General features: G+C 44.6%; 1 protein-coding gene across 2 annotated transcripts; it reads right to left on the bottom strand.

Annotated features, from left to right (window-relative positions):
- Positions 1-2,682: 2,682 nt before the first annotated feature.
- Positions 2,683-11,450, bottom strand: WNT8A (Wnt family member 8A). Of its 2 annotated transcripts, XM_049649253.1 has the most exons (6): positions 8,805-8,872; positions 8,675-8,708; positions 8,323-8,461; positions 6,299-6,424; positions 5,455-5,597; positions 2,683-4,066 (listed from the first exon to the last, which is right to left on the bottom strand). In XM_049649253.1, exons 1-6 carry the CDS (start codon positions 8,870-8,872, stop codon positions 3,545-3,547), a joined length of 1,032 nt encoding a protein of 343 aa, XP_049505210.1. In that variant the 3' UTR covers positions 2,683-3,544. The 2 variants fall into 2 exon arrangements, 1 of the variants encoding a protein (XP_049505210.1); XR_007461711.1 differs by lacking the exons at positions 2,683-4,066; positions 5,455-5,597; positions 6,299-6,424; positions 8,323-8,461; positions 8,805-8,872 and adding an exon at positions 11,301-11,450 and having other exon boundaries at positions 8,674-8,708.
- Positions 11,451-11,899: the final 449 nt, after the last annotated feature.

Raw genomic sequence — 11,899 nt, 5'->3', positions numbered from 1 at the left:
TGAGGATGGAAGAGGCTTGGAAGGAGCGAGACTATGAGCTTTTTGGGGAAGTAGGAATTCTCAGTTGTTCTGTGAAAACCTCAGATATAAAGCCACAGAAAACACAAGGCATGCTCCTCTTGAATGATCATGTTTGTACAGGGCAGTGGGAATTGTTTTGTTTTTGAATCCCGCCCCCCCCCACTTCAGGATTATTTGGGAACCTCGGGGAGGTCCTGGGGGGAAAATGTCAAAGCATCAGGTAGGTACCTGGGTCCTTTGGATGGAGATTCAGTTAGGAATGAAGGGAGAATATCTAGTTTGTTCATTTCCCTAGCACAGTGTCACAACTCAGGTTTCATAATGGACACTTTGGCATCTATGTGTATTAAAGGATTGACATCAAGGCCAGATCGTTTTATAATTTTTTTTTCCCCTGAGCCCCAGGGTACTATTGTTTTGGTTACCTATTTCTTCACCATAATTTTTGTGCTTAGTGTCTTGCTCCCCTTTCCACTACCAACACACACACATTTCCTGTGTCACTAACTGTAGTGTCTTTCTGTAAACTTCCTTAGGACAGAGGTAAAGGAAATCTTCCCTTTCCTTGACATAGGCTGCACTTTATGGATTTCTCCTTGTCTCTGGCATCTATGGTAGTTGTAAACGCACCAAAAGGAATATTTCACCTTCCTTTTTTACTGAAAGAAAGAAAGAAACAAACAAAGAAACAAAGAAACAAAGAAACAAAGAAACAAAGAAAAAGAAAGAAAAGGTGGGTTATTTCTTGTTGGCATTTTAAAAAATTAGTAATTTAAAAATTTTTTCTAATGTTTATTTTTGAGAGAGAGAGAGACAGACAGAGTGTGAGCAGGTGGGGATGGGGGGCAGAAAGAGAAGGAGACACCATATCTGAAGCAGGCTTCAGCCTCCTAGCTGTCAGCACGGAGCCCAATGTGGGGCTCGAACTCACAAACTGTGAGATCATGACCAGAACCAAAGTCAAACGCTTAACCAACTAAGCCATCCAGACACCTCTCATTCTTTTTTGTTTTGTTTTTAAAGTTTATTTATTTTTGAGACAGAGAGAGACAGAGCATGAACGGGGGAGGGGCAGAGAGAGAGGGAGACACAGAATCGGAAGCAGGCTCCAGGCTCTGAGCCATCAGCCCAGAGCCTGATGCGGGGCTCGAACTCATGGACCGCGAGATCGTGACCTGAGCTGAGGTCGGACGCTTAACTGACTGAGCCACCCAGGCGCCCCTCATTCTTTTTTTAAAAAAGTATTTTATGGCAAGTATTTTTTAAGTACTTATTTTTTTAAGGGAGCACTAACTCATAATCCTGACATCAAGAGTTGCATGTTCTACCAACTGAGCCAGCCAGGTGCCCCAATAACTCATTATTTTTTGATAAGAAAAATATTTGGTTTTTTGTAGACAAGTGTAAAAATACAGAAAAACCCAAAAAGGAAAACAAATCTCTCTATGTTGGTATTATATGATAGCAAATATTTTCACATTTTTAAACATAAGTTCTATGCCCAGTGTGGGGCTTGAACTCCCAACCCCAAGATCAGGAGTCATGTGCTCTGTCACCTGAGCCAGACAGGTGCCCGAGTATTTTCATATTTTTAAAAACAAAATTGCGTTATCCTCAACATGCTGTTTTATGATTAATTTTATTCATTTAATATACCATGTGTGTTTCTCATGTTACTAAGTATTTCTCGAGAATATTATTTTAATGGTTGATAATTTCATTGTGGGGCCATGATTTAACTAGTTTGCCCTACTGTTGAACATTTAAATTGTTTTCTAATTTATTTTTTTGATGTTTATTTATTTTTGAGAGAGAAAGAACAGAGGAGGGGCAGAGAGAGGGGAGGAGACAGGATCTGAAGCAGGCTCTGTGCTGATAGCAGAGAGCCTGACGCAGGACTTGAACTCAGGATCCTAGCCATGAGATCATGACCTGACTTTGGTGAAGCTTAACTGATTGAGCCACCCAGGCACCCCAATTGTTTTCTGATTTAAAACATTAAGCTGAGAATGTTTTTCCATTCTTGGTGATCGTTCATTTCACTTGTTTATTCAACATATCTGAAATACCTCCTCCCTGCAGGGTGGTTGGCCTTTGCACAGAGGGGAGACTCCTAAAGCTGAGATGCTCAGGTTTAGGAGATCAGTTGTTGAGCCCTCAGGAGCTCCTTCTCCAAAGTTTGCCACTGGAAGATGTAGAAGTGCAAATGAAGAAGATAGAATCCATAACTTTCCTAGTCTCTTGCCCACGTTCTCCCTGAGGCATACAGATACCCCAGGAAGCCCAAGTTTAAAAGCACAAACACACTTTGAGTATGGTTCAAGTTGAAAGGGCTTCCTTGTTCCTCAAGTTTCTTAGATTGTATTAAGGGTAATACCTTCTAAATCTAGGAGTCTGGATTATTTTCTTATTGGCCAGTTCCTGGTCCTCAATTTTATTCTCTCTCAAACACTTATATCAAGGGGGTTGGATATTTCCATTTTCCCCTTAGCCTTGTGTATAATTGGAATATAGAAGCAGGGTTTCCCATTCCCTTTCTTATCCTAAGGTTTCCAAAGAGAGAAATAAAAGGTCTCAGATTGATATATATTTTAGCATTTATTGCAAAATGAAGTTGAATTCCCAATCTGGGAAAATAACAAAACAGTCATTTTACAGCTCTTTGGGGGGAAAAAATCCCTCTTTGGGTGCATGATTGGGGCAGGAGGAGACTTGTCTAGGTAACTTTGGAGTCACCTGTCCACTTACTGTGACCATCCTTTTTCTATGGCTAGAGAGATGGTTTCTGAGCTGGAAAAGTCCTCAGCTTATGTTGGGGTCCTGGTTTCCCCAGGGTTTTATGAGAAGAATTTTTTTTTTTTTTAAGTAAGCTCTACATGCAATGTAGGGCTTGAACTCAAAACTCCAAGATCAACAGTCACATGCTCTATTGACTGAGCCAGTCAAGCCCCCTGAGAACTTTATAAAAGTGCATACTCAGATGAAAAACTCAACACCCTAAAAACCTCCCACTGGGCAGATATAAGGTCTCTGCCCCACTTATTTGTCTTCATGAACATATAGTTGGTCTTCCTGGAGCCAGAAAGCACAGGGGAAGGTTGCTCCTTCAGGAGTCTTGTCAGAACTCTTTGATTCCCTCTGATTCTCAGCAGCACAGCTGGGTTGGATGTGATTTGAAACTTACAGCAACAAGTACTTTGAGGGTCCTTCTGGATATGACCCCCAAACCAAACTCCCCTTTAACAAGCTGCAAAAGTACAGGCACAAAGACCAGGAAATAACTTACAAGAAAGATGAAATGGGGTCTGCCCAAGTTAGAATCCCCAGGTTCCAATTTCAACTCTGTGGAGAATATGCTGTATAACCTTGGGCCTCCATTCCCCCCATGAATAGTAGATATGAAGACGACTACAGGCCAACCCTGTGATGTTCCAGTTGTTTTCGAATTCACTCTCTCTGTGAAAGAAGCTGTGTCCGCTTCCATTGTCATGCAACTGAGCAAGTGAATTTGAGTGGGGTGCTATCAAGCACTGCCTGGGGAGCTTGTGCAGTAGTACTTGTTTACCACATGCCTACACTGGTCACACCTGACTGTGCAACACCACTGGAATTTGCAGTTACAGCTGCTGATAGCCTCAGTTCTTCTCTCCTCCACCTGCAGGCCACACTCGGTGCACAAGCGCCCACAGCTGCGTTGCTCCCACCTGGATGTGTTGTGGCTATTCTGCAGACACTCCCGACCTTCTGTGCCATAGATGCCCAGGCTGGAATTGCGGGTACAGTAATCTGGTGATTCCTCCAAAAAGATCAGCTCAGCCTCTGCACTAGGAAGGAATCCCTCAGTGGGTGCCCAGTGGCCCTCAGCACTGTTCCCAGCCCTTAACTGCCGCTTATCCATCTCGATTTTCAGGGCTCGTTCGTACTTGGCCTTCAGGTAGTCTCCCATCTCCCGGAAGTCAGCCAGCTGCAGCCAGCATGTCTGGATACTGCAGCTTCCAGAGATGCCATGACATTTGCAGGTCCTTTTCATAATGGCTCTCACTGCCTTCAGAGAGAGAAAGAGAACGAAAAAGAATGACTCTGGGTAGGGAAGACCAAAGGCTAGTAATTAAATGGAATATTTTAGAGTTGAGCTTCTTAACTTTGGAGGGCATCAGAATTACTAGAGAGGCCTGTGAAAAACACTTATTCTTGGGCCCCACCTCAGATCTTCTCAATTGGAATGTTCAGGGGTATAAAGGCCTCAGTGTGGGTAATTTTATTTTATTTATTTATTTTTTTTAAAGTAGTTGATTTTAAATTTTTTTTTTAAACGTTTTATTTATTTTTGAGACAGGGAGAGATAGAGCATGAACAGGGGAGGGTCAGAGAGAGGGAGACACAGGATCTGAAACAGGCTCCAGGCTCTGAGCTGTCAGCACAGAGCCCGACGCGGGGCTCGAACCCACGGACCGTGAGATCATGACCTGACCCGAAGTCGGCCGCTTAACCGACTGAGCCACCCAGGTGCCCCCAGTGTGGGTAATTTTAAAGCTCCCTTGGGTATTCTTCGGGAAAGTCAGGCAAGTGTTGAGGTTACTGGAATCAGAAACCTTGGGCTCTAGGCCCAACTCCATCACTTGTTGAGCCTGTTTCTCTCTCTCATTGGAATAAGAATGATCAAGAAAGTACTGTGTAAAGGGGAAAATATGATCATTGGCACTGTTATTGTCTTGAAAGTGGGACCTGGAGTATTTGTAAGGGTTTTGATTTGTCCTCTCCCAGAGGGAGGGAAGCTCCTGCAGTCTGAACGCTTACCCTTGAGGCAATTACCCATGAGTGTAATTAATTGCCTTGAAAACCTCTTACCCTTGCCCTGGGCAACTAGGTCATCCAGATGTAGGTTCAAAGGGAAATTTTTCTGCTCTTAGCACTAAATCCAACTTGTTTCCAGATTTGAGTTCAGAATAATCGAAGTTTTGGGGTAGAATAGACCCTCCACAGAAGCCCAGATCAGTCCCAATCCCTCGAAGCCCAGACATATTTTAGGACACAGGTTGGATGAAAACCCCCATCAATTTCCTAGAACATGCAGTTGAAATGGGTAAAATTTTAAGTCATAGAAGCAAGGCTTTGGTACTATATTGTTCTGTGTTCTCAGAAACCTGCCTGTGGAAGGGGCTAGACCGTAATGTTTAGGGATAAGACTAAAGTAGAAGATCTGAGTTTATTGCCTGGTTCTGACGCTTATTAGTTAGTTGTATTGCCTTGGCCAAGCCACTTGGCTCAGCCTGAACTGGTGTTGTCATTCAGAGACTGGGGGTAGCCCTCCCAGTCCTGATAACTGCTGTATGGATGACATATGGGTATGAGACAGCTCTTGGTAAGCTGTACAGATGTGAGGCTATTGCCAGTACTGAAACTAAGAGTTCACTGGTGGACTCCTATACCTACCAGCCTGCCTGCCCTATTGTTGTGAAGATTCATCAGGGCTCTGGCATCCTTTCCCTTTTCCAGGCTGTCCACAAAGAGTTTGGAGATCCTTTCCCCAAATTCCACATTGTCGCTGCAGCCTCCCCAGATCCAGCCATGACCTCCTATACATAAGGAAAGAGTAAGTTCTGCACACATATTCCTGGTCAATTTCAGAAGAGTCAAGGTCACTTTGGCTAACCATCCCCCAAGAGCCCTAGAAGAGTGTAAAGCTATAGCTGCAGGTGAAACAGGGATGTGGAGGTGCTCAGGGTGGGTGGGTGAGGTCCTCTTCCCAAAGCCAAGTGCTCACCCTCAGGTACTTTCTATCTCTAGGCAGTTAGTTTCTATACCCACAGTAAAGGAGGCATACTGAGCCTGACCTAGATGATCTCAGAGGTTCATTGCAGCTCAAACATTCTGGAATTCTGTACCATTATCTTACAGTAGTCTTGTTAGAGCCATCTCCTCCCTCATTAATGACAAATCTGATTCTCTTAGATGGTGTACAAGTAACTGAGTAGCTCTGGATTATGGCCAAACTGTTCTCAGACTGAAATATGAGGGTTGGCTTTAAACTCTCTTTGGCCTTCTAATTCCTAAATGCCTTGTTAGTTCTAGAGTTCAATGCTACTTGGTGATCCTGTAATCAGGGACCCAGGCTCAACTCTTGGGAGACTATAGGTTCAGGACCTCCCACCAAGAAGTTGCTGCTAGTATCTAGGGATTTGAGGGAAATGTGTCCACCTTTTCCTGGAAGACCTTAGCCTGAATGTAGCTCTGCATCCCTCACTTCTACCCACCCACATCAGAGAGCACAACTTACCTGTTTTTCCGTTTTTTGACTCATCACAGCCACAGTTTTCAAAGTCACCCATGCTACAGTTCTTGGTAATGGTGTACATGACTCCAGCAGAGCTGATTGCATGAATGAAGGAAGTCTCCCTGGTGGCTTTGGAGAGAGAGAGGGGACTGGAAACTTGGGCTCTGATGACCCAAAAAAGCAGAGGCTTTGGAAAAGCAATGCTCTTTCTCTCCCCTGTCCCCTGCCCCCTTTGGGTTGAAGAGGATACTCTTTCTTCTACTTGAGAGAACAGTGCGTGTCTTTCCAGCGTCCTTACTGTCATTCACACAGACATGAGCATCCCCATGTACAGATGGGGAAAGTAAAGCCCAGAGAGACAGTGATGAGATCAAAGCCACTCTCCTTACCCCTTGTACTGGGACCAAGACCCTGCTCTCTTGAAAACCAGCCTGGGCTTCTGTTCATTAGCCACTGCTTCTAGTCCTCAGGCAGTGAGGATTCAGTGAGGTGAATACAAAAATATCTCTTTTTGTTTTGTTGTTAAGTTTGTTTGTTTGTTTGTTTATTTATGTATTTTGAGAGAGAGGGGGAGAGAGAGAGAGAGAGAGAGAGAGAGAGAGAGAGAGAGAGAGAGACAGGCAATGGGCAGAGAGAAGGAGAGACAGAATCCCACGCAGGATCTGCATCATTAGCACCGAGCCCGATAAAGGGCTTGAACTCACAAACCATGAGATCATGACCTGAGCCGAGATCAAGAGTCAGATGCTTGGGGTGCCTGAGTGACTCAGCTGGTGTCTGACTCTTGGTTTCGTCTCAGGTCATGATCTCATGGTTCTTGGGTTTGAGGCCCATATCAGGCTCCATGCTAGCAGTGTGAAGCCTGCCTGGGATTCTCTATCACTCCTTCTCTCTCTGCCCCTCCCTGGCTCACTCGCTCTCTCAAAATGAATAAACTTAAAAAAAATTATAGGGGTGCCTGGGTGGCTCAGTCAGGTAAGCGTCTGACTTTGGCTTAGGTCATGATCTGGTGGTTCATGGGTTTTCATGGGTTTGAGCCCTGTGTTAGGCTCTGTGCTGACAGCTCAGAGCCTGGAGCCTGCTTCAGATTCTGTGTCTCCCTCTCTCCTGCCCCACCCCCATTAGTGCTCTGTCTCTCTCTCAAAAATAAACAGTGAAAAAGAATTTTTTTAATTTTAAAATTACCCTTAAAAAAAATAAGTCGGATGTTTAACTGACTGAGCCACCCAGGTGCCCCCAAAAGTATTTCTATAAAATGTAATAATCTCTATTTTTAAAATGCATGCCCATATTTGTGTGTTTGTATACACTTACCTTGCACTGAGTTACATGAATTAAAAATAGGGAAAGGACTCTGTGTTTGCAGCCTTGGAGGAGTTTCCCATCTGCCCAGCTGTCATAAAATCCCAACAACAGAGATGCTGAAAGATCACACTGAGCTGTGTCTCATGTGGAGGTGTGCGTGTGTGTATGCACCAGTGCAGCTGTTTTTAACTGTGTGTAGTAGTTTGCATAAAAGTTGTTTATATAGAAACAATAAAGAGGTGCCTGAGAAGAGGTGGGGAGTAGTAAAGAAGATGATAGTGGCGAAGAGAAATATCTTCCCATGGAGTAGACACTCAGAATGGGGAGTGTGTGGAAATGAAATGGGACAATGATTTTTTAAAGAGTTTAGTAAGATACCAGCTCAATAAATGGTAGCCACGATCATTATGATTATTACATGGCTCCCGCTTCATGTCAGAAGGAAGTAAAAGTCCTTTTCTCTTTCCTAAGCCAGCTTTGTTAGCCCTCATTACTCCTGGTGACCTAAATAGAGCTGGCCTTATTGACCAAATGACAAAACTGGGGTAAGAGAGGGGAAGTAACTCATTTCAAGGTTTCACAGCAAGGAAATGGCAGATCAGCCTTTCACTGATAACTTTTTCATTTCACTGTGCATATATATGTTATACATACAACGTACACACATACTGCAAACCCACCTCCATACACATATACCCCCTTGTGCAGGTGCACAAACTTACCACTTCTCAACCTGTTGTGAGTGGACAGCTGGAGAGCATTTTCCGGGCAGTTCCAGCGTTCCCAAGCAAATTGGAACTTACACTCCTCAATGCCACTCTGGGCACCCAGGGCCACACTAGTAGTGTAGGTCAGATAGGCCTGGCAAAGGGAAAAGGGCTATGAAGTTCAGCTCTGGCTCAGGTCAGGTTGTCTGGGGGGAGCAGGGGAGCAGGCAGGACTCAAATGGGTTAGCTCTCCATTAAGGAAAACTTATGGGTTCCCCCATCTGTCTCCCCTCCCCTCTTTTCTTTCCCCAAAAGAGTTCCCTTAGGAACCCAGATGGGTAAAAACAGAAGCCAGAGACCATCCTACCTTAGGGCCTGTTATCAGGAAATTATTCACTGACCTATCAAAAAGAGAAAAAGTGAGGCAAATGGTGAATGGGGATGATATAATGGGGGTTTCCTTGGTGGGGAGTGGTGGTGGGGGGGCAAGGACTTACCAGGCAGAGGCACTGAAGGTGGCATAACATATGCCAACAGCCACCCTGAGCATAAACAGGTCTCCCATGGCCCTGCTCACCCCCAGGGGACCAGGTCCAGCCCAGGGCCAACTCCAGAGAAGTGAGGAGAGGGCAGGGTCTTTCTCAGTATTTACGTGGGGAAATTCTGAATGGCCAAGGGGGAAAAATCAACAGCTCTTCTCATTTGTCCCTCACTGGCAGGACTGCAGGAGCCACTGACCCAATGGGGGACCAGGAAGGAAGGACTCAGCCCAAAACCTCCAAGGAAAGCCCCGCCCCACCCCGCCCTGCCAGCCCTTCTTCCCTCTCAGGCTGACAGAAGGGCTGAAGCCTTTCCTTACCCTTGAGGTTTCTTTCCTCTATAAATCAGATTTGTCTCTTCCTACTGGATGGCTCGTTTCTCAGAGTCTTGTAGGCTGGAGCAGATGAGGTTCCTAACCCTCAAGGTAGGTCACCAATTCCTCAGAGCTACAGTGTCCTCATCTGTCAGTGAGACCTCGTTCTTTGTCCTGCCTTCTTCCCCAGTATTAATAATTATAGAGGAACCCTACTGGGGACCCTCTACTACTCATTTTCCCAAAGTAAGTGAATGCACCTTTCCTACCTCCTTCCTTGGTGACTGTAAAGTCATGGAATCATGGGACCATGAAACAGATCACTTCAGAGGGTATCTCTGTAATAGGCCCTTCTATTACATTCCACCAAAGTAAGTTCTGGTAAATTTCCTTCATTCCTAGAAGGTCTTTCATTTTATATGTGAGAATCAATCTTCGGGCCACCCAGGGCTGTATTTGAAAAGATTGATGACTTTCTTTCTTTGTTTTTGAGATAGAGAGCGAGAGAGACAGAAAGAGACCACGAGTTGGCAGGGGACAGAGAGAGAGAGGGAGAGACAGAATCTGAAGCAGACTCGGAGCTGTCAGCACAGAGCCTGACGCAGGGCTTGAACTCACAAACCACAAGATCATAACCTGAGCCAAAGTCAGACGCTTAACTGACTGGGCCATCCAGGCACCCCAGGACTGATGCCCTTCTGACACCAGTCTGTTGCTAGGACATCAGCTCCTTAGGCAAGAATATTTTATTTTATTTTTTAATTTAATTTAATTTAATTTAATTTTGTTTTATTTTATTTTTTGTTATTTTGTTTTTTAAGTAATCTCTATGTCCAACATGGGGCTTGAACCCATGACCCTGAGATCAAGAGTTACATGTTCTACTGACTGAGCCAGCCAGGCACCCCAGGAATCTCTCTTCTAGATTGACTTTAGTGCTTGAGATGATGCCTGGATGAGCGAACAGATGAATGAATGAACAAATGAATGAAAGAAATTGTGGCCCCTAGTAGGGACCTGAGGCACCATTTAGGTAGGTTTGGGCACATAGTGAAGGGGTGGAGCTCCTACTTGGTTGGTGAAACTCTTTTCTAGGGCTGAGGAGGCACCATCCTGACTCAGCACCCTGTGACCCTGAATATCTAGATCACATCCCAGCCCTCTGGTGCCTGATTTGGGTGAGAAAGGGAGCTCAAGCACTCCCCCCCACCAAAGGAGCTCCAGGGGCCAAGAAGTGATCAGGCTTTTTTGTTAGGGCAGTGCACTCAAAGTATGGGCTAGGATTGGTGTTAGTGTGTGAACTGTTACCTGTTACCTAAGTACAGAAATGAAAGTGTTTAGAAATTTTTACAGCATTTTGATGTAATAATTCTAGATATGCTGAATCTAATGATAAGAAATTTGGGCTCCTAATTTGTATATATATTTTTTTCTGTTTCATTTTTCTTTTTTTTTTTTTTTTTTTTTTTTTTTTTTTTTTTTTTTTTTTTTTTTGGGACAGAGAGAGACAGAGCATGAACGGGGGAGGGGCAGAGAGAAAGGGAGACACAGAATCGGAAACAGGCTCCAGGCTCCGAGCCATCAGCCCAGAGCCTGACGCGGGGCTCGAACTCACGGACCGCGAGATCGTGACCTGGCTGAAGTCGGACGCTTAACCGACTGCGCCACCCAGGCGCCCTCTGTTTCATTTTTCTAAGAGGATAGGTGCGAATGTCACAAATGCAAAGTGTCCTTAATGAACTAAAGCTCTGCCTCTTGGCCCAGCAACTAACTGTCTTCCTCTGCTTGCTTGTGGGCTTCTCTCCTTGGGGAAAAGAGGTATCTGAGACTTGAGTCACTTGGAAAAAGCCCACTGAGTTTGCCTCCTACTTTCCCCAGTCAAGAATCTAATGCCTGGGGTGCCTGGGTGGCTTAGTCGGTTAAGCGTCCAGCTTCAGCTCAGGTCATGATCTCATGGTTCGTGAGTTCAAGCCCCACATTGCCTCTGTGCCAACAGCTCAGAGCCTGGAACCTGCTTCGGGTTCTGTGTCTTCCTCTCTCTCTGCCACTGTCCTGCTTGCTCTCTGTCTCTCTCCCTCTCAAAAATAAATAAGCATTTTAAAAAATTAAAAAAAAAAAAGAATCTAATGTTTAACTTTACCTTCTTAAGACAGCAGCGTTGATTTCCGTGCCACTGTTGGGTCAGAGCACCGTTAGCCCTGAGGTAGTCCCCGCCATGCTCTTTGAAAGAGTTTTAGGAACGACTCCACATTCACTTCCTGTGTGTGAGCACCTGGGTCTTATTTTTCTGTATCCCCTATAGGAAACAGGAGAAGGTAGTGAGCTTTTTGTGTGCAAACATTGTGTATATTTCCGCTCAGATTTTCCAAAGCTCACATAATTTCTCCAATGGGAATTTAGAATGTTAAGAAAGGACTTTACTCCCAGGTCTTAGGAGCCTTCTGCTTTGGCCACTAATTTGTGGTATAACCTTGGGTAAACTATTTATTACCACGTGGACTCAGTTTTTTCATCGTAAAATGAGGGAATGCAGAAAATGTTGAACAATGAATGACTTCTATAGACTTCCCCAGCTTTCTACATGTTGTAATCCTACTTTTAAGGTTTACAAAATTTATTAGTCCCCAAGGTAATTATAGGCCAGAAATGGGGAAGTCTTGTCTTCCCTAGCTCTTCATATGGATTCATCTTATTTATCTTTGAATCCTTTAGTTGGCCATCAGGACAGATCTGTAAGAC

Source organism: Panthera uncia (genome assembly GCF_023721935.1).
Source record: "Panthera uncia isolate 11264 chromosome A1 unlocalized genomic scaffold, Puncia_PCG_1.0 HiC_scaffold_17, whole genome shotgun sequence".
Lineage (NCBI taxonomy): Eukaryota > Metazoa > Chordata > Mammalia > Carnivora > Felidae > Panthera > Panthera uncia.
The sequence above is the reverse complement of the archived record's forward strand: the minus strand, read 5'-3'. Positions and strand labels throughout refer to the sequence as shown.